Source organism: Anoplolepis gracilipes, chromosome 15 (assembly GCF_047496725.1).
Source record: "Anoplolepis gracilipes chromosome 15, ASM4749672v1, whole genome shotgun sequence".
NCBI lineage: Eukaryota > Metazoa > Arthropoda > Insecta > Hymenoptera > Formicidae > Anoplolepis > Anoplolepis gracilipes.
The window spans coordinates 554,800-574,209 of NC_132984.1; the positions used below are offsets into that span (position 1 = coordinate 554,800).

The 19,410-nt window shown below is 36.3% G+C and overlaps 6 protein-coding genes across 7 annotated transcripts; 3 read left to right on the forward strand and 3 right to left on the reverse strand.

Moving 5' to 3' along the window:
• The first annotated feature begins 449 nt into the window (after positions 1 to 449).
• LOC140674120 (uncharacterized) lies at positions 450 to 3,140 on the forward strand. Of its 2 annotated transcripts, none has more exons than XM_072907490.1 (5): positions 450 to 581; positions 700 to 784; positions 1,472 to 1,683; positions 1,754 to 2,113; positions 2,796 to 3,140. In XM_072907490.1, exons 1-5 carry the CDS (start codon positions 462 to 464, stop codon positions 3,138 to 3,140), a joined length of 1,122 nt encoding a protein of 373 aa, XP_072763591.1. In that variant the 5' UTR covers positions 450 to 461. The 2 variants fall into 2 exon arrangements, with proteins under 2 accessions (XP_072763591.1, XP_072763592.1); XM_072907491.1 differs by having other exon boundaries at positions 1,757 to 2,113.
• A 626-nt stretch (positions 3,141 to 3,766) lies between these two features.
• On the reverse strand, positions 3,767 to 4,399 carry LOC140674122 (ninjurin-A). Its single transcript, XM_072907494.1, has one exon. It carries the CDS (start codon positions 4,397 to 4,399, stop codon positions 3,767 to 3,769), a length of 633 nt encoding a protein of 210 aa, XP_072763595.1.
• A 2,729-nt stretch (positions 4,400 to 7,128) lies between these two features.
• Positions 7,129 to 8,953, forward strand: LOC140674153 (uncharacterized). The gene is made up of 3 exons (XM_072907534.1): positions 7,129 to 7,277; positions 7,781 to 8,298; positions 8,511 to 8,953. Exons 1-3 carry the CDS (start codon positions 7,129 to 7,131, stop codon positions 8,951 to 8,953), a joined length of 1,110 nt encoding a protein of 369 aa, XP_072763635.1.
• LOC140674119 (potassium/sodium hyperpolarization-activated cyclic nucleotide-gated channel 4) lies at positions 7,336 to 13,841 on the reverse strand. Its single transcript, XM_072907489.1, has 10 exons — positions 13,703 to 13,841; positions 13,370 to 13,539; positions 12,693 to 12,931; positions 12,347 to 12,562; positions 11,862 to 12,021; positions 11,654 to 11,787; positions 11,316 to 11,503; positions 10,787 to 10,992; positions 10,235 to 10,444; positions 7,336 to 9,653 (listed from the first exon to the last, which is right to left on the reverse strand). The coding sequence occupies exons 2-10, from the start codon at positions 13,418 to 13,420 to the stop codon at positions 9,342 to 9,344; spliced, it is 1,716 nt and encodes a 571-aa protein (XP_072763590.1). The 5' UTR covers positions 13,421 to 13,539; positions 13,703 to 13,841; the 3' UTR covers positions 7,336 to 9,341.
• On the reverse strand, positions 13,511 to 15,367 carry LOC140674154 (nucleoside hydrolase-like). Its single transcript, XM_072907535.1, has 6 exons — positions 15,134 to 15,367; positions 14,639 to 14,822; positions 14,428 to 14,544; positions 14,212 to 14,348; positions 13,703 to 14,030; positions 13,511 to 13,539 (listed from the first exon to the last, which is right to left on the reverse strand). The coding sequence occupies exons 1-6, from the start codon at positions 15,365 to 15,367 to the stop codon at positions 13,511 to 13,513; spliced, it is 1,029 nt and encodes a 342-aa protein (XP_072763636.1).
• Positions 15,368 to 16,727: 1,360 nt separating this feature from the next.
• Positions 16,728 to 19,361, forward strand: LOC140674294 (peptidyl-prolyl cis-trans isomerase sig-7). The gene is made up of 4 exons (XM_072907731.1): positions 16,728 to 16,956; positions 17,265 to 17,755; positions 17,996 to 18,237; positions 18,494 to 19,361. Exons 1-4 carry the CDS (start codon positions 16,887 to 16,889, stop codon positions 19,173 to 19,175), a joined length of 1,485 nt encoding a protein of 494 aa, XP_072763832.1. The 5' UTR covers positions 16,728 to 16,886; the 3' UTR covers positions 19,176 to 19,361.
• Positions 19,362 to 19,410: the final 49 nt, after the last annotated feature.

Below are 19,410 nucleotides of genomic sequence, written 5' to 3' on the forward strand. Positions count from 1 at the left end.
AAAGAGAGAGAGAGAGAGAGAGAGAGAGAGAGAAAATCCGTTTCCGGCGCGGAGCGCGGGGTCAGCTGACCGTGACTGATGCGGGCGTATGACGTATATGGGCCTGAATAACTCCATTCTCTCCACGCGGTTCCCCTTCCGTCCCTTTCCCCCCCGTCGCCGTCTGTCAGTGACGCATAAGGGGGTCCCCTGTGCACGTGGGAGGGGAAGCATTTATGCTAAAATGCCGGTGAGGTATGTATGTACGTATTTACATGTGTGAGATTGAATTTTTTTCTTTTTCTAATTTTTTTCTCGTCACTTATTTTTCTCACCAAAGAGCTTGACACGCGGTCATCGTCTGTTTTCATTTGAGAGAGAACGCCGAGGTGGAACAACCGGGTCCCGGGTCTAGAAGCGAGAGCCGGGTCGGCTAGCGGGATCGCGCGCGCGCGCGCGCACTACTTGTGTTTGTAAACAACATGTCGGAAATACAGAACGCGCTATCGGCGTTGTGCGAGTATATCAATTCGTTAGTAAACGTAGGCCTGACATTTGAGCATCTGAAACTGGCGAGAAACAACGCTCCGGGTGAGGATGTTGTAAGTGTGTGACTCGGATATTCGAGATTATTTAACGTATAACCTTAATCTTAACTCTAACCTAACCTAACCTGTTTGACAAATGTGTCACGCATGTGACACATGTGTTTTGTGACAGGCCGAGACGCTACGGAACACGCTGCACGTTCTGAGCTATCACGCAGCGAGAGAAAAACGAGGCGACATAGATTTCCGGAATTACGGTTCGTTTCGATCAATTTGTGAAAATTTTACTTTTTTCTACCTCGTTCCGCGCAGTTTATATATTTCATAATTTTCTTCTGCAGTTATATAATTAAGTAGCAGTAATTTATTTACTGTAATACTATATATTTATTTCAACGTCGTGTAAAATTTCTTATTTAAACAAATAATTCACAAACAACTTTTTATTAAGCTATTTATGATTTTTTTAGGCGAAAAATATGTCTTAAAGATAAAAGAAAAATAAAAAGATTACAAAAAGATAAAAATTGAAACTAAAAAACAATAATAATTCTAAATAATCGTGCGCGCTTGAAGATAAAAAGTAGACATATAATTCTTCTTATCTTTTATACAAGTGTGACAATAACGACATAACACATTTATTTGTTTAAATGAAAATGTTACACAACGTTTAAAAAATTCTCCATTTTTTTCTCTTTAATAAAAATTATAGATGGAAAATTACATAAAACAATATCAATCAAATAAAAAAGAAAACAAGATTAAAATTCCACGAATATATAAAAAAATGTGCAAAGAATATACATAAAAAAACATAAAAGTATACAACAAGAAGAAGAAATATAAATGTAATATTAGCAAATGTAAAAGTTTCAAATCCATTTAATCTATATTTTATATCGTATTCAAATTACCTTGAATGTTATCGATCATATTTCTAGATACACTGACGGCATTGAAGCTGCACCTCGCATTCCTGCAGTATCCAGCGATAGAGTTTTACAGTCTGTCTTTACAGTCTGATTGCAACAGAGACTTATTGATAGCTTTAGCCTGGCTGTTGGGAACGCAGAACGTCCTGACCATCGTCCTTCGAGCGAAGCTGGCCGGTAGTGTCCTGGGCACCGAATGTTCACGCGTGGATCCGCCGGAAGTTAGTATGGATATTTTTCATATACGAATCTATCTGTCAATGCAACCGTCTTTCTCGTACTTTGATCTAGCAGTCCTCTATCCGATTCGCATCGTCTGTCGTACGACCGGACAATCAGCTGACGGACACTCAACTCGCTAGTATCCTGAACCTGAACACCAGGGTGAATCTGAATCTGCGAGAAATCAGTGAATTGACGCGCGAACGAGGGAGCTTGGTGTCCAAGGTACACGCGGCGAGTATCGACGTGAGCGGTCTGCCACATTTGAGCGTGTCCGAATCGGCGTTGACGAAACGCCTGGCGACGACGAGCGACATTGACGGGAGTTCCGGTGACGAGGCTCGGCGACGGGAATTCCGCGACGCCGGGATTTTGCTGGACACGCGCGCCAAGTGGTTGCGGAAGCGACACGTATTCTTCGATTGGATGGTGAGTCGCGAGCCGCTCGCGTCGGAGCCTCTCGACCTCTTCTTCAGTCTGCGAACAGGAGAGCTGTCTTGTCATTATAACGCGAAGGAAAGCAAGGAAATTAAATTTGCATTGCGAGAGCAAAGTATTTGTTTCCTGTCAATCTCGTTTTAATCGTAAACTTGTGTCAAATTTTTTTTTATTGTAAAATTCTGTGAGAAATCCGTTTATAAATATTTCTTGAATGATATCTCGAGATCGGAAAACTATTCATAACAGACTGAAAAACTCTATGATAGAGCTATCAATTAAAATTATCATCTCTTTATAATTATAATTTAGCAACAATGAAGATATTTGATACAATCAGAGATAAATTTATTCGCCATAATTTTGCAACGCATATTTAATTTCTCTTGGCTTTTCTACTTATCAAAATGAGGAAAAATGATGTTACCGTTTAATCAGCAGAATAAATTAATAAACGGAGAGACGTCACGTTATTTACTTTGCTTTCAGGCTCATAGAACTTGTTCGTCTTTGTTCTCACTTATTCGTACAAATAAAAGATCAGGAATTGTTTAACATTTAACAAAAAATTTTACACGAGATTATTTTCTATAATGAAAAAAAAAAATCGCATTAATTAATTATTGCGATTTGCTCAAATCTCAAATAGCCAAAATGACGACGTGTATTGCAGGTTACGACGATTCAGGAGCACAGAAAATTTATAGAGATGACTTCGAGAGAGATTGATTCGCAGGAACTCGCCGCTTTCAGCTCGCTATTGCGTCAAATGATTAGAGAGAAACTCCGAGTTCTCACATCTGTGGAGGCGGCGAGCAGCAAGTCCCGAAATATGGCCTTGGAATGCCCGTCTCGCGCGCACAGAAGTCAATATAATGATATCGAGGTACAGAACTGGTTGGATGATTTGAACGAGCGCCAGAAGCACGAGGAGGAAGATCTCCAACGGAACAGGAAACGACTGGCCGATGAGTTGGAAAAAATGTTGGAGCTGATACCATCCACCATTCGCGTTTAATTCGACGTATTGTTATTTTCCTCTCGTATTAAATGTACATACATTTAAAAGAATATTACTTATTATTACGTAGTATAAAAATTATATATTTTAAAATATTATCACATTGAAATTAAAAAAAAAGAGATATGTCGTTTGTTGAATTATCCACGTAAATAAATCGCTTACGTATTATTCAGTGAGTTACGTGAATGAATGAAATTTATAATGAGATGTAAACAACGAATGTGTACAGAATGTTCCAACGAGACACGCTAAAATATCTCTGTCGTTTTTAATGACACGAAAAAAAAATATAAAATAAGAAAAAAAGATTTATATGACTTTTGACATTGTAATTCAATGTTATTGCAACGAAAAAGTTTCACTTTTCAATTATTGTACCAGATAATTGACACGTGATAAATAACTAATAATACCTATATAAAAACATTGTAATTTTCTGTAAAAATGTACGTTTTAAAATTTAACTTTTATTAATATCGCGTGGAAAAAAACAGAGATATTTACATGTATAACGTTTAATGTAACGCGCACGCTTTTCATGTATAGCGATTACGTGTTGTTGATAAAGAGAGCAATAAAAGAAAGAAGATAAAGGAAGAAAGAAAAAGGAAGGACTGCGGTTACGTCGCGACGGTGTTTATCTGGTCGACGACGCCGAACGATGAAATAAAGACGTTGAGTATCGTGACGAGAAAAATACCGATGACCGTCCAGTTATTGGCCTTATTGGCTTTGCACATCTGCTCGTGCTCCTTGACGTTGTAGACGCTGTTCCAGATGAGACCAATACCCACGGCGATCTGCAGAAACAGGCTCATACTGATCATGGTGAGCGACGGATAAAAATAGGGATGCCGTCCATCCGTCTGGAGAACGTAACGCATCTGGTTCGCGTTGGCGGACAGCAGTGCCAGATCCATCATACCCTGGGCGAGAGTCTTCTTGTGCTGATAGACGTTTACGTCGGGAGTGGAGACCGGGACGGACCAGCCGGGTGTAAAGATTTCCGGCTCGATTCTGTCGAAGCCGATCCCTGCCTTGCCGTCCATGTCAAAATCGGTCTCCGACCTGGAGGGCCTTCGTGATGTATCTCGCGGTTTATTCGCTAGATCGTCCGTCTCCGTGGGAAGATTGGCGCGCGAAAACACGGACGGAATTGTCTCCGTGTTGTTGGATGTCAGCGGCCTCCCCGCTTCGTTGTGGATTTCATCCATATACATTATCTCGTTGTTAGTCTTTGTTTTGTCGTCCATACCTCTGGGATATCAAACACCAGTTGAGAAATATTACCTGTAAAAAAAATATATATTTCCATTTATATTATTTTGTACGAAAGAGTGTTGCTCTATATTTGAGAATCTGTTTTTTGTCGCGTTATCGCGGCCGGAAAACCGCAAACGTATCTCAAGACGATTAAAAGTTTCATAGATTTTATATATCGCACTATTTCTAACACTTGATATCGGGACATCATTATCGTATAAAATTATTTCACTCGCACCTTTTATATAAATCCAAAATATATATTTTATATATACTATAAAATAAAAACATCTTTACATAGAAATTTTACAAAAATATCTTTTAATTAAAAATATATCAATAATCAAAAAAAGAGCAAAATAAAATAATCATTGTTCAGGTATTTTTTATATCACCAGCGCTTTAAACTAAATTTTAAATTTCAACTATCGTATTCGGTCTACTTTTTCTTTAATCATTCATTCACTCACCGTAAATTAAATCACTAGGTATTTTAGAGCGTTCCTTTCTCCGTCCTCCGTGGAACGATTCACGATACAGACTGTCCAGCACGCGTGACGTACTCTGGTCAACTGGTCTCGCTGCCGCGCGACGCAACTGATTCATTCATCCTCGCGTCACGATCGGCCACTACAGCGTTATACTGGGAACGTATCATGGTCGCGTATTTTCCCCAAGTTGTTGCGAACAATACATGTGATCGTTAGTGTAATTAAGAGAACGGACGCACGATGAACTATTAAGACTTGCGAGAACTTGGCGATTATTTCCCTCCGTCGTAAGTATATATCTATCCTCAGGATCTTTCTACGACAATTTGCAATAATAACTAATTAAACGAGTGGACAAATAATTCTTCACATAATATGTATAATCGTGAAATATTAGACGTACTAATTTATGAAATTACTGTAAAAGACGTATTAAATTTATCTATAATTAATTCTTCAGAGATTACCTTCGTAGATAAAAATTTAATATGCAGAAAACCATGTCAAGTATTAGATAATGCACGTTATAAAAGAGATCTGTATTAAGTATAAATACAAATATAAATTCAATAAAATATACATATATATTATTAAAAAATCGAAACTTTTTATTATAAAAAAGAGAATTTAATGGATGCGCTCATTACCTCGATTTGTGATTCTTAAGATTCTATGATGCGCAATAAAGTCCTCTTCCATTCATAATTCAACTTAAAATCTTTGTTATAGATTTTTGTATAAATTATATAAAATTATATATATATATATATATATATATATGTATATTTTATATAAAATATATTATTTTCTTATTTTATATACATACAAAATTAGATTTAATACCAATGAGTATAAAAATAAAAATAAACAATTAATCATATCTAACATACATATTTTAAAATATAATTTATTTTTTTTTAAATAAAATATTTTGGTGTTTGAAAGTCTCTTAATTAATTAATTGATTATTAATTACGTACGAAAGAATTGAGTATCCTTAACAAATGCGGAGGAATCTTCAATGAAACAGACATACACTTCTCGTTCGATCGCCGCACTATAAGTTAACCGCTTATTCTATTTTCCGCTAATACTTCGCGAATATTTTATCAGCAAAGAGAAACCAGAAAGGGAACCGAACGAGTATGGCTTTACGACTGTCGCGTGTACCAATCACATGTTTCAATCGAGATCTAACAGTGGACTGTCCGCGCATCAAGGTCTTTCGACGAAATTGGAAGGAGAATGGCAGTGATCCAGGAAAGCGTATTCGTCGCTATAAATAAATATAAATGCGTCAGTTTAACGCCGATCTGTTTCCCGCTTTTTGATTTTAATCGGCGCAACAAGAATGTTCCAGTTTTTCTTTTTTTTTTTTTTCTTTTGCAAATTTGCGCGTAGCGTGATAATGATATTTATTACATTCACGAGCGTATTTTGCATTTACATTCGCATCTCGTCCTCGGATCTAAAGTACGTAATTTCGAGATGCGTGTTTTCCGACCTTCCGCTTACATTGCACACCTTCTGCTTACGTAATACACGCGCGAATTCGCACGTGTGACCCAGAACGTTACCGAGAAGAGAAAAAAAGATTCATGGACTCGCAGCAAAATTTCTCAAATTTACCGTAGAACTTTCCTCTGGTCGGATCCAAAATTGTTCCATTTGGGAGAACGCCACTTGTTATTCATCCATAAATTCCAATTATAAGATAATAATAGGCAGTAAACATGTAGAAAATGCGCAGACAATTGAATGCAGTCCAACGCTTTCCGGTTTTCAGCACTTGAAAAGTTTTCAAATTCATTTTATTGTATTTCTGAAAAATAAAAACATTGTAATTGTTAAAATTATAGTATTTTGAGAATCTTAAAATATTAATCTTACAGAAAAAAAATGAAAATTTAGATCGATTTTTCCATCTGTAATTTCTCCATTTCTTGTCAGGTCAGCTTGTTATCGAATTATCATGTCGCCAGGGAGACCGGGGTCAAGAGTGGGAGCGAGGTTCCCGGGATTCCTGTAGATGGTCCTCGGGATATTTTCCAAAAATGGAGAACGAAGAACGGACAGCGACTGTTTCCATCGAGCTTCTCCCGCTCTGGGAAAACGTGCTTCGCGAACAAAGCGTCTCCGTCCCTGTCGGCCGCTCGTTAAATCGCGCATTCATTATGTAATCCTTGGGTAACCGAGCGAGCGGTAAAGGAGAATCGATCGGCAAGAATATGGAATCGTGCGAGCGTTGCTCTCGTTGCCGCGGTAAATCGATTGTCCGGCGAAGCGACGGCGATCTTCGCAAAACTTGTCGATCCGAAAGCATCTCGGAAAAATCGAAAACCCCTAGTCCGAAAAGACACGCGCCTGGATGTCTCAGGTCTCGGAGGGTCTTTGAGGAAGCGAAACAGCATGGTGAGATATATCGAAACAGTTTCTTTTTCTTTTTTTTTTTTTTTTTTTCATTAAAAAGTATTCTAGCGATACTTGAAATTATAACAATCAAGTATGTGCCAACTTGCAATTTTTTTCAGAATAGTAGGCTAAAGGTGCCAATTATGAGATACTTTTTTTTAAAAGCTCATATTTTCTTTAATTGTAATTTTTAACTCAAAAACTTTACTTATTACATAAATGTAACATCATGGGTACTTTCTGTTAATAGTTAAATGATATAGAATATAGACTTACGGAACAGAAAACAAAAGCTTTACTTTTTGGTACCAAAAAAAAAATTATAAAATATTTTTTATATCTTATGTGTATCTATAAAATTCATAAAGAAAAGTGATTGCGTTTGTAAAATAATTGGAGGTCTCATATTAGAAAACCTTACTACCCCTCTCATAATAGGCTACTTTACCTTAATAATGTATAATAAAGAACCTTCTTTTGTTTTCAAGAAATCGCTTCCTGCGCCGACAAATTCGCTCTGGCGAAGAGATTACACGCGGAGAATCTGCAGCATCAGCCACTTCCGGATCGGGTGGACGACTCCATCTTCAGGAAAGGATATCGCTCTTGTTCGGCCGGCTGCGAACGAGACGTCGAGTGTCAGGATCGGGATGACGTTGCCGCTGCGACGTTGGAGGCAGAGGGTCATCGCTTCGCGCCCGCGCTCGGCTATAAGAAGCCAAAGACCCGGATGGACCTGGCGATCTGTTGGGAAACGCCGATGGACCCGGTGTACGAGCCGCGCAGACCGACGCACATCGACGGCTCCGAGGGTGGCACGGCGCCGGCAATCTTCGCCCTGATCCAGCACACGCCGGCACCGAAGAATCGCGAACTCCTGACTCGCAACGAAGGAAGAAAGGGTGAGCATTGCGATTGCGCGCGACAGCGGGAAGCGCAGGAAAAGAATCCGAGAGATCATTGCTGCTGCGATTGTTCCTGCAACGGTAAGGAATTAGAAGCACAGTATATTCGAAACGATTTAAACAGTGATTGATCGAGCGAATATTGCTTAATTATATTATTAAAATTGAATTTATTAATGAACATCTTACCATGCAATTATTACCTGTCGTCATGAATTGCACTCAAAAGTTATTAATCTCAAAAATATATATGTTAAATACAATACATAAATCTAACATAAATTTAACAATAGATTTGGTTGCAGGATCCCGTGATAAACTTCCTCGAAGCGGGAAGTCGGCGAGATCGAGATCCATGCCGCGCATCACCGAACGTAAGTGCACCGCGTGCCAGAGAGGCAATCCGGATGTGGAACTTGAACGGAGAAGGAGAAGAGAAGAAGATCCGAGATTGATCAGATCCGCGGTGGGTGTCGCGCTCGGTCTCGAGCAGAGGTGTCGGACGACAACGGGCGACGACGGGACGCATAGAAACGGATTACCGCCGGCGAGGATGACGGTGCCACGGCCGAGGACCCCGTTCGCTCGACGCGCCTTCTGCATCGACACTCTGGCGCCACCGTTCAGCGTGGTAAGCGGCTGCCGGGATGCCGATTATCCCGAGCACTGGCGGCTCATGTCCGTGTATCAACAGTCGTACAGGAATCCGCAGAAACGAAGGACTCGCCGCTTTTGATCGAAGCGGAAGAGATGAAAAGGAAAAATACTCTGACTCGCTATCGAGTTGATCCTTATTTGAACGTTGACCTTTTTTGGAGCTAAACTTATCATTCTTACAAGAAACTGTTGCTTATTAATTTGTTTATTGTTGATTGTTGATTTGTTACAATAACGACGAGAGTTTGATAATTCCGTTAAATTGTTTCGATCGTTAAATAAATAATAAATTAACTGCCATTGGCCAGATCTTCTGGCGTAAAATGTTGTCCTGTTATATAATAAATAGTTAACTATAAACGCAAAATATAACTAACATAAAGAAAAAGAAAAATAAAATGAATAAAATACTGAGAATTGTTTCGAAATCAGAAATGACGATGATGTGACGAATATAGACACCTATCTCATGCGTCGAATCTGACCACAGCGTTGTTCCTCTTGGCGTATCTGTTGCTAATGTTAACGGTTTCGAGCAACGACGGGTCGTCTGGATTGTAAACCTTCTTCAGCAGCGGTACCTGCTCCAGCCGCGCTAGAGCGACGTTCTGCAGATAAATCAGGAGCTCGGGATAGGGTGCCAGGGCGTATAAAAAATCGCCGCGTGACAGAATATAGATCTCGCAGTTCTCGACGGCGATGACGCTGGCGATCCAGTGTTCGTCCTCTATCACTAGGGCCAGCTCGCCAAAGTACGCGCCGTCCTCCATGTGGTAGATCTGCGTGCGTCAAATCCGAAAAGTTCGATAAGTAAAAATAGTTACCGTTACTTTTTTTCGTTATTTTTTTTAATGTTGAAACAAGATGAAAAATTAAATAAAAAATTAATAAAATATCAATAAATTTTTAAATTTTTTATTTTAAATTTGTAAAATCATAAATAATAAGAAAAAATTTTGAAAACACTCAAAGTATGAATAAAAAATTTGGCTTCCATTAAATTTATAAATATAATAGTCAAATACACGGATATATTCTTTGTATTCTCATAATTTTGTTTAAAACCTTTAATGTAATAATTTTAAATTTATAATATGAATATCTGTTGATAATTGAAGATTGAAATATACGAAAATAGAAAGCATAATATGTCATAAATAGGTTCCATATATAAAAAGTAACGACAAAAGTAACTGTTACTAAAAAAATGTAACTACGTTACCGCTACAGTTACAGAAAAAAAAATAGTAACGCCATTATCACTTTATTATTACTAAAAAAACTAACTGTAACGGTAACGGCGTTACAAGTAACGCGTTACTTCCCAACCCTGTTTACTTCAGCCTTACGTTCGTCTCACCTCCTTGCCGATGTTGTTGTAGACGGCCACGGTGCCGCAGGCGATAAAGTACAAAGCGTTGCCGCGCGTCCCAGCTTTGACCAACGCGTCGTTCGGCATGAAGATCTCAGAGGACACGGCACCGACCAATTGTGTTAGCACTATCGACGGCAGGTGTCCAAACAGTCTGACGTTATTCAGCAACCGTTGATAGTTGTGCAGAAGAAGCTTCTGAAAAATGAAGAGATTGATTTAATATAAGAGACACGCTTGATTTCCCCAGAATCTCTTACAATACATGGTGTCTTTATATTTCTATAAAACAATGTAAAAAATTTCAGATTAAACTAACGTCATGTTTTTGCATGGTATTATCATTTGAGATATAATAGCGGAATTGAAAAGATCTTCGCAATAATTTCTTTCAGTGACTTTAGAGAGATTTACAGTCGCGTAATGAAGCTGTCTTGAAAGAAATATGATTTACATGTGATATAATATAATATTTTGCGCTTTTCAGAAAATAATAATATGTATAAAACTATTCCAGGAATTCAATATTCAAAGCATTACCTCTCGCAAGTGAGGCGATACATGATTGATAATTATCTTATCTCTCTCAAATCCCTTTCTGTTGCGATAATTATAATAGTTCAACAATCGTCGCTGCAGGGAATACGGCAATTCCTTGTACGTCATGTACTGTTGCAGCTGCTGGATTAATTTCAAATGTCTTTTATTGGTCCAATGAAACGTCATCATCAGTTGTGAGATTTGCGCTGTGTGATTCGAATAAAGGAGAATTATATCAATTAACACATTTTGATCTTAGAAACAAATTTAAATAAAAATCATTCCGAGTTAATCTCTTAATAGGGATACTGCACAAAGAGATGAGCTTAATTGTTAGATTAAAAAAGCTTAAAATATAGAAAAATAATGGATACTATAAATCTTGTATTTTAGAGTATGTGTATGCTTTAATTCTTTTTCTTAATTAATAATTTAAATTAAAATAATTTCTGTATTGTAGAATTTTTCATAATTGATTATGACAAAAATGAATCTTTTTTTAATTAATTTATTAAAAATTATAACGTACCCAGCAGATATACGAATCCGAAAAACCCAAAGACAGACAAAATTAAATTGTATATAATGTCTTCCGATGTCTTGACGTCTAAGTATTGTGCAGATCCAATTAGAGCGATGATAGCTCGATTAGCGCACGTTAAGTAGATTTTGTATTTCGTTTCCCTCTTCTCCATGTAAGAAGATTGAATCCACGATCTGCAATTTCTCATTATCTTTTTCTCATTATCTCAACGCAATTAATTGTATTTTTATTGACAAAAAAAAAACGAGAGAAAAGCGATTTAGAAAAATTTAAATTTTTCGTATGAAAAATGTGATGTAGAGAAATTTCATCGATTACTTAACGACTCTTTCTGCCCGGCTATCTTGGCAACTATCAACGGCAGATAATACTCCATACAAGCGGCCCAATGCACGCTCACGACGATGAGGACGCCTATTTTCGCTATTTTGTACAGGTGAAAATTAATTCGGTATACCTGAAATGTTAATTATTTATCTGTGTGAGTAGACTCGATTCCGCTAAATTGCGATGAAGAGATATCATCCTGACGTGATAGAGTTTGCGTGAATAAAGGATGACAGTTCGTATCCACAGTATTTTCAGCAAATTCAACAAGGCCAGAAACCACATTGAGTCGGTGAGCACGATGAGAAATTCCAACGGTAGTACGGATAACGCGTCCACGATAAAGAGACCCCGTAGATACTTGCTACAATGATTACCGCATAGTGTTGAAAAAAAATCGAAATTTATTCATTTTTCCCCATTAAAATTTTTTTTATTTCAAAGTTTATTTATTCTGATCTTATAAAAAATTCCTGAAGATTCAATGATTTTCTAAATATTTTTATTCAAAATTGGAAAATTTCCTGATGTAATTTTTTAAGATAAAAGTTTTTTGAAAAATTTTATGTTACATATAATTGTGTATAATCTCTGTTTTTTTTTTCTTTGAATCAATTTAGGACGATTTGAGAAAAATAAGTTTTTCTACTTTATATTCGAGATTAGTCGAATACGCAGATTTCGCGTACCTTGCTATGACCCTCGGATCCAGGGTCACCAGTTGCGTACGAGGCTCGTAGTGACCGGTGAAGAACCAGATTATTATGTCGCATATGAGTACGGCGTCGATCGCATGGTTAAAGATGTACCATTTTGCGACTTCGTCAAAATAGAACGTGAGAAAGATCGGTGTGATTAGCAGAACAGCTATGATAAATAGCGTCATGGCAGACTCCCAAAATATTCTACATATAAGAAATTTTTCTCAATGTCGGTTGAATTTTACTTCGAGATAAAAAAAAACATAGATTCTTAAGTCAATTGCTTGACTGAGTTTTCGATTTCTCGTGCGGAAAACGAAAGCTCGCGACTGACCTGAAGGTACTGAAGGGATGGATCATGTAGGGATAGGATTTGAGGTGGTGGTTGATCTCGTAATCAATCACCAGAGTACTCTTCAGGCACCTTCGCGTAAACGGGTGACGTAGCGACGGTATTCGCGTTCCAAGAAACCAACGGCGTATCCTGGACCAAATGGACTTCCCAGGTATTATTTTCGTTAACGGATCTTGCTTCGGTGATTCCTTGCAAACATGTTCCACGCGAGGCTCAGGCTGTAGTTATTATATCGCTCGCTTTAGTTATTATTCTAAGCAGTCTACATTATTACAGAAATAACAATATGTATATTCCAATTTAGAGCGCTTTAAAACTTTACTAAGAGATATTATAATGTCTTTGTTTAAATTCATACAGTTGCAAACTATTACACACATTGAAAGAAATTGGTATTTTGTTAAATTCATGTCAATTCATACAAAATATAAACCATAACCGTTGTATCTTTATTATTGTTATATAATAATTTTTCAAATAATGTAATACATATTTTACAATATATATACATATATTGTAAAATAATAATATACACATTTTTTATACTCAATAAACTTTCTGTCAAATTATATATATGCCCATACAATTAAATATAATTGAATAAGTATAAAAACAGAAAGCATTTTTGTCTTCTTGTGACATATGATTATATATACCTGGACAGTTGGTGCTGTCATAGAGTAAGGCACAAAAGCGATTAAATCCATTATTTCTTTGATATGATTTTGAAAATAAATTTTGTAGTCTCTTCTCAACCTAATTTTTTGCTCCGATTTCCGTTCTGTCTTTTTGTACTATCACTCTACCGGATTACCACATTTAATCTCTGAAAATTTACAAAAAAGGTGAAATTTAAACATGAAAATAATATAAGTGTAATGTAAAAAAATCAATTTCTATATAATTCTAAGTCAAAAAATTAGACTGCATAATATTCGTCTTTATAGTCGCCAATATTGATATTTTTAGACGCAAAAAATAATAATCACCCCGCATTGTATGCATTGTGTGTAACAATATCTCCTTAAACATCTCTGAATCAAAATCATTTATCAGATTTACATTTGGTTTATTTAATAGCATATGATCGAGGACAACTTGGCCTCGAGTTTTGTTGCCGCTTAATTCGATATCCGCGTGCCACGAAATGACTTTCTTGGCCACATCAGGCATCATGACGATCCCGGCTAAAAAAGCGTCGCACGATATATAACGGGCGAAATGCTTTTTCACTCGGGCGCGTCTGCCATCCTCGATTTTGTTTAACATGAGCACACAAGGTGCCTGTATTTTGCCCAGTACATCCCTTCGCCAGTCCTGAAAGATTATTTTCAGCGGTTACTATTGTTCCGTATTAATAGAATCTGACAATAATCATTAATGGTGTAATTAGTGTTATATTAATTATTACTATTATATTAGTATAATACAATGTAATAATTGTGCAACACAATAATTTTTCAATAATTGACAGTAATAATAAACAAGTTGTACGCACATGTGTGACTTGGGATTTTAAACAAGCCTCCCATGGCAACAACCATAATGGCTTGGTGTTGCTGTTGAGCACAATGTGAACGCTTTCTGGATCTGCATAGAAATTAAATTCTGCCTGCGAAGTTATATTACCCTGCCCTTGAAACATATTTCAAACAAAACTTAGAAAAATGTTTGTTTCATTAGACTTAATAATACAAACAATTATTAAAGTTACCGGTTGAATTTCCGCCCATCACAAAGAATTCTTTGACATTATTCATAAATTCTGGATATATTTTTATAGTCATAGCTATGTTCGTCAAGGGACCCAAGGCGACCACAGAGACGTTACCTTGATTAAAACATGGAGTTGATTAGTAAAAGTGTATTGAGTTAATATTGTATATTATGTAACGATATACAATATTGGCAATAAGACACGTTACCAGGATCCTCCGATATAATTCTGTGCAGAGCGCACACAGCATGTTCCTTCTGCAGTCTACTTGTATCTGGCTGATCAGTGTACACATCTCCAAATCCATCGGATCCATGATATAATTCAGATTCTGTCTCCTTGGCATTTAAAGTATTCAATAAAGACGAGTTTGCACCTCGATAAACCGGTATCTGTGAAAATAATCTTAAATGTAGTGATTTCTCAATTCTTCATAAAGTTTTATGCGGTTGATTTTTTAAATATTAACAAAATAAACATATTTTAAAACAAGCATTTGTTATTTTTTTTTTTTTTTTTTTTTTTTTTTTTTTTTGTAGAAGCTCTGTATATATCTGTGTTTAATTAATCAGTCTAAAATTACAAATTGTTAAAAAACGTATAAAAAAGAAAGATTAAAATATATCTGTCGGTAAATCAAATAATATATAATAGTTTAATCGCGTCCCATGATGAGTACGTTATGTAAATTTACATAACTTACTTCCCGGCATCCACATACGTCCAGTGTTCTAAAGACATTTTTCACCACATTGTCTACGTTGGTGTTACCGTTAACGCAAGTCACGGCTTTAACTTTGATTTTATTGTCGATGTGACCGGCCAAGAGAATAATCAAAGCCAAAGCGTCGTCCAAACCGGCGTCGCAATCCACGACGATGCTCTTCGGAGCTTTCACTTTACGCATATCTATCTCGGATTTTACCACCGGTAACATTTTTATGCCGAAAATGCAGATATAACGTTAAAAGAAAGAGAAAAAGTGGTTGTAGAATATAACTGATGAGATAAGACATATACTTATTCGCGCAACATGCAGCGGACTGATAAAAGCGACTATATATGAGATAAGATGACTCTTGAGTCAACAATTTATTTATGTCATAAAGATAAAGAATATTACACGTCCTCAGTGATTGAAAAATTTACGAAGCAGTAGCGTATCTCGTAAATCGTAAATAATTATATTTAAGTTAGGTATCTCGCGCGCTTTTTCAGAATGACAGAATTTCCAACGACCGTGCATGTGCATCAGTTTGACAATTTTGAATTGACCGCGCCTGCACACGTGCGCGCGCCAATTTTAGGCGCGTTCGGGGAGACGCTATTAGCGCTAATAGCGTCTCCCCGAACGCGCCCTTTATGTAACGTGCAAAATTGCAACATAGGACGAGTTTTTTAATTCATCGATTGATCAATCGATGAATTAAAAACTCGCCCATAATTGTAATTGTATAATAATATATATATATTATAACCTTTATATATATATATATATATATAAAATATTTATTGTATTATGATATAACATTATAATTATATAATATATATGTATGCATACCATATATATATATATATGGTATGCATACATATATATTATATAATTATAATGTTATATCATAATACAATAAAATACAATAATAATTTTTCGCTCTACCAAACAAGTCAAAATGCAAATTAAGGATCGCGAGAAATTTGAGAATTTACATTGCGTGATATAAAACGTAAATTCTCGGATTTTCTCAATAATATAGGAAAGAAAATGTCAATGACTAACCTTATTTCTTGAAAATTTCTTGATCTCGGTAGCCTTACGACCCGCTTTAAAAAGAGATTCTTATAGAGACAAAAAAAACATATAGTTTAGATTGTGAAGTAAACAACAAAGGCCGAGTGGCGTGTTTTTGAAAAAAAAAAATATAAAAATATGTCAGACAGAAAGAAACCCGAAAGGCACATGTCCCATGTCTTGAGATCTCAAAATATGAAACATTATGGATTTACATATTTATTATATATATATATATATATATATATATATATATATATAAAATAGAAATTTTCTATGATACAATTAATTGCACGTATATTGTCCAAAAAATATTTTAATAATAATTTTAAAAATATATAAATGTGCGGTTATCGAGGTATGAATTTAGGACATGAACCAATCGATTGTTTTACCATGACACGGAAAAGTAGATCAATCATGTAGTTGCTCTAACTATAAAATAGGTGCAGTTAGCGCCACTGTATCGCGAAGGAAAAGCGTCTCAAGAAAAACGGCGGCATGGCCATGTCCCTTTTCAGACTTCTACTTGCTGGCATATATATATATATACATAACCTAATTTGACAGAAGTTCGACAATTTCTTTTTAAAATAACGGGTAGTTTTTTTATAATAAAATATTTATATATATAACATTATTGACTGAAAGAAATTTGATAAAAAGCATGGCAGTAGTGATAGAAACCACTGTAGGAGATTTCACAGTAGATCTCTATACCGAGGAGCGTCCTCAAAGTAAGTACTTCATTTTTTTCATTATATGATAGAGAAAATCTATATTTCGCATTATATATAATTAATTTATAAATTAGACATAATATTTTTAAATATTAATCAAAAGTATATATACACACACACACATATAAACTTACATTGTATGTACAGTATATATAGCATGTAGTATATATAAATTTATACATTGCTGTGTATATATACACATATATATGTATACATACAGTGCATACTATATACGACTTATAAAAACTTTTATATATATAAATCCTTTTTTTTTATCTATACATAATTGCTTTGTTTCTTTACAGCTACGCGGAACTTTCTAAAGTTGTGCAAACTCAAGTACTACAACTGGAATCTTTTTCATTCGGTGCAGAGCAACTTTATCGCACAAACCGGAGATCCTACCGGTACCGGGAAAGGTGGAGAGAGCGTGTACGGAATTGTATTGGGGGAAAAGGCTCGTTATTATGAAGCAGAGCATATTCCCAAGATCAAACATAACAGGATAGGTTTGTTATCTATGGTGAATTGCGGCAACAACATGCTGGGTTCCCAGTTCTTCATCACGCTAGGATCAGAGCTCCAATCTCTGGATAGTGAGCATTGCGTGTTTGGAGAGATCACAGAGGGATTGGAGATTATTCTCAAGTTTAACGAGGCTATATGCGATGGGGATCAAAGACCTTATCAGGATATAAGAATATCCCACACTGTCATCTTGGAGGATCCGTTCGACGATCCTCTAGGGCTCGTGGTTCCTGACAAAAGTCCGGAGCCGACAAAAGAAGCTCTAATGGTATACGCATGTCTGAAATGAAAAACTTGTTGTATTTTTGTTGATTCTCATTAACAATGTACCTTTACATTTGTTTTACATAATTAAGTTCGCAGATAGATATAATCTTCTCTGTATTTCTAGTTTATATATAATTTTATTTATTCTGAATAAGTTTCAACATTTTTGTTATTTTTAAAAATATTTTAGACATTTCTAGTTATTAATTTTTTTGTATGTTTATCTAATTTATGTCTATAGAGCGATAGAATCGGAGCGGATGAGGCGATCGATGATATGGGTGGTATGACCATAGAAGAATTGACGGAAATTCAGAAGAGCAAGGAAGCGAAAGCAAGGGCCATGTTATTAGAAATCGTAGGTGATATACCAGACGCGGATATTGCCCCACCGGAGAACGTCCTGTTTGTGTGTAAATTAAATCCAGTCACAACCGACGACGATCTCGAAATTATCTTCAGTCGTTTTGGCAAAATTATAGGGTATGCCTCTCATTTTCCTAATTATATGTTACAGATCGTTATATCTTTCATGCGGAGTTGGGAAGTAACGCCGTTATCGTTATCGTTACTTTTTTAAATGTTAAAACAAGATCAAGAATTAAATAAAAAATATACTTTTGTAACTAGTTACTTTTGATAATAAATAACGAATAACGGTAACTAATTACTCTTTAAAAGTAACTTTCCCATCCCTTCTTTCATGTTGTAAATTAATTTGTAACTCTTTCACATGTAGTTGCGAAGTTATAAGAGACCACCAAACTGGAGACTCCTTGCAATATGCATTCATCGAATTCGCTGATCGTAAGAGCTGCGAAGACGCGTATTTCAAAATGGACAATGTCTTGATCGACGACCGAAGGATACACGTGGATTTCTCGCAATCGGTTGCCAAGATGCGCTGGAGAGGCAAGGGTAAGGGTATCCGATACTTTGACGAAGATGACAAGACGAAGAAACATGACGAGAACTATTCCTCCTCGAAGAAAGAGATATCGCGCGAAAAGAATCATGACAATGGTAAAGATAGAGAAGACGGAAGGAGAAAAGAGAGTTCGCGCAAGGATCATAGAAAGCACGAGCGTAGGAAAGAAGATAAAGATAAGAGAAAGGAAGATAGATCGTACGATAGATACGAAAATGAACGAAAGGATAGAAGGAGAAAAGAGGAACGACGAGATAGGGATAAGAGAGAAGATCAGAGGAGAGGTCATAGCGAAGAAAGGGCGGAAAGGAGAAGTAAGAGGGACGAAAGTAACGATCGGAGAAGAGACCACAGCGAAGAGAGATTGGAAAGAAGGAACAAAAGGGACGAGTATAGCGATAGGGAACGTCGGCATCGTGATAGCGAGAGGCAAAGGACCACGGAAGATGAGAACGAGAGACACAGATCGCACAAGCACAAGAGAAAACGATGAAGGAGAACGAGCTGATGCTGAAGATTCAACAATAATACATCTAAAATACACCTAAACAAATAAAAAAATATATCTTTTTTTTTTTTCCATTAGATTGTGAAAACGTCGATATCGAAATAATTGTGAATCCAATGAGAGGAGAACTTAAATAAAGGCGAAACATCACTCGATATTTTTGTGGTGAAATGACGTCTGTAATCTTTTTTATAACGACTCGCTTATAAGATGACGATAT

What these genes read in the sequence shown, in the direction of transcription:
- LOC140674120 (XM_072907490.1), top strand. Translation starts at nt 462, where the DNA reads ATGTCGGAAATACAGAACGCGCTATCGGCGTTGTGCGAGTATATCAAT. An exon ending in ACGCTCCGGGTGAGGATGTT is followed by an intron (nt 582 to 699) that starts GTAAGTGTGTGA and finishes GTTTTGTGACAG; the next exon opens with GCCGAGACGCTACGGAACAC. An exon ending in CATAGATTTCCGGAATTACG is followed by an intron (nt 785 to 1,471) that starts GTTCGTTTCGAT and finishes TCATATTTCTAG; the next exon opens with ATACACTGACGGCATTGAAG.
- LOC140674122 (XM_072907494.1), bottom strand. Translation starts at nt 4,399, where the DNA reads ATGGACGACAAAACAAAGACTAACAACGAGATAATGTATATGGATGAA.
- LOC140674153 (XM_072907534.1), top strand. Translation starts at nt 7,129, where the DNA reads ATGGAATCGTGCGAGCGTTGCTCTCGTTGCCGCGGTAAATCGATTGTC. An exon ending in CACGCGCCTGGATGTCTCAG is followed by an intron (nt 7,278 to 7,780) that starts GTCTCGGAGGGT and finishes TGTATAATAAAG; the next exon opens with AACCTTCTTTTGTTTTCAAG. An exon ending in CTGCGATTGTTCCTGCAACG is followed by an intron (nt 8,299 to 8,510) that starts GTAAGGAATTAG and finishes ATTTAACAATAG; the next exon opens with ATTTGGTTGCAGGATCCCGT.
- LOC140674119 (XM_072907489.1), bottom strand. Translation starts at nt 13,420, where the DNA reads ATGGATTTAATCGCTTTTGTGCCTTACTCTATGACAGCACCAACTGTC. An exon ending in TATCGCCTCACTTGCGAGAG is followed by an intron (nt 10,445 to 10,786) that starts GTAATGCTTTGA and finishes TTCATTTTTCAG; the next exon opens with AAGCTTCTTCTGCACAACTA. An exon ending in ACAACAACATCGGCAAGGAG is followed by an intron (nt 9,654 to 10,234) that starts GTGAGACGAACG and finishes TGACGCACGCAG; the next exon opens with ATCTACCACATGGAGGACGG.
- LOC140674154 (XM_072907535.1), bottom strand. Translation starts at nt 15,367, where the DNA reads ATGTTACCGGTGGTAAAATCCGAGATAGATATGCGTAAAGTGAAAGCT. An exon ending in ACGTATGTGGATGCCGGGAA is followed by an intron (nt 14,823 to 15,133) that starts GTAAGTTATGTA and finishes TTATTTTCACAG; the next exon opens with ATACCGGTTTATCGAGGTGC. An exon ending in GATGGGCGGAAATTCAACCG is followed by an intron (nt 14,349 to 14,427) that starts GTAACTTTAATA and finishes ATATGTTTCAAG; the next exon opens with GGCAGGGTAATATAACTTCG.
- LOC140674294 (XM_072907731.1), top strand. Translation starts at nt 16,887, where the DNA reads ATGGCAGTAGTGATAGAAACCACTGTAGGAGATTTCACAGTAGATCTC. An exon ending in TACCGAGGAGCGTCCTCAAA is followed by an intron (nt 16,957 to 17,264) that starts GTAAGTACTTCA and finishes GTTTCTTTACAG; the next exon opens with CTACGCGGAACTTTCTAAAG. An exon ending in CGTTTTGGCAAAATTATAGG is followed by an intron (nt 18,238 to 18,493) that starts GTATGCCTCTCA and finishes TTTCACATGTAG; the next exon opens with TTGCGAAGTTATAAGAGACC.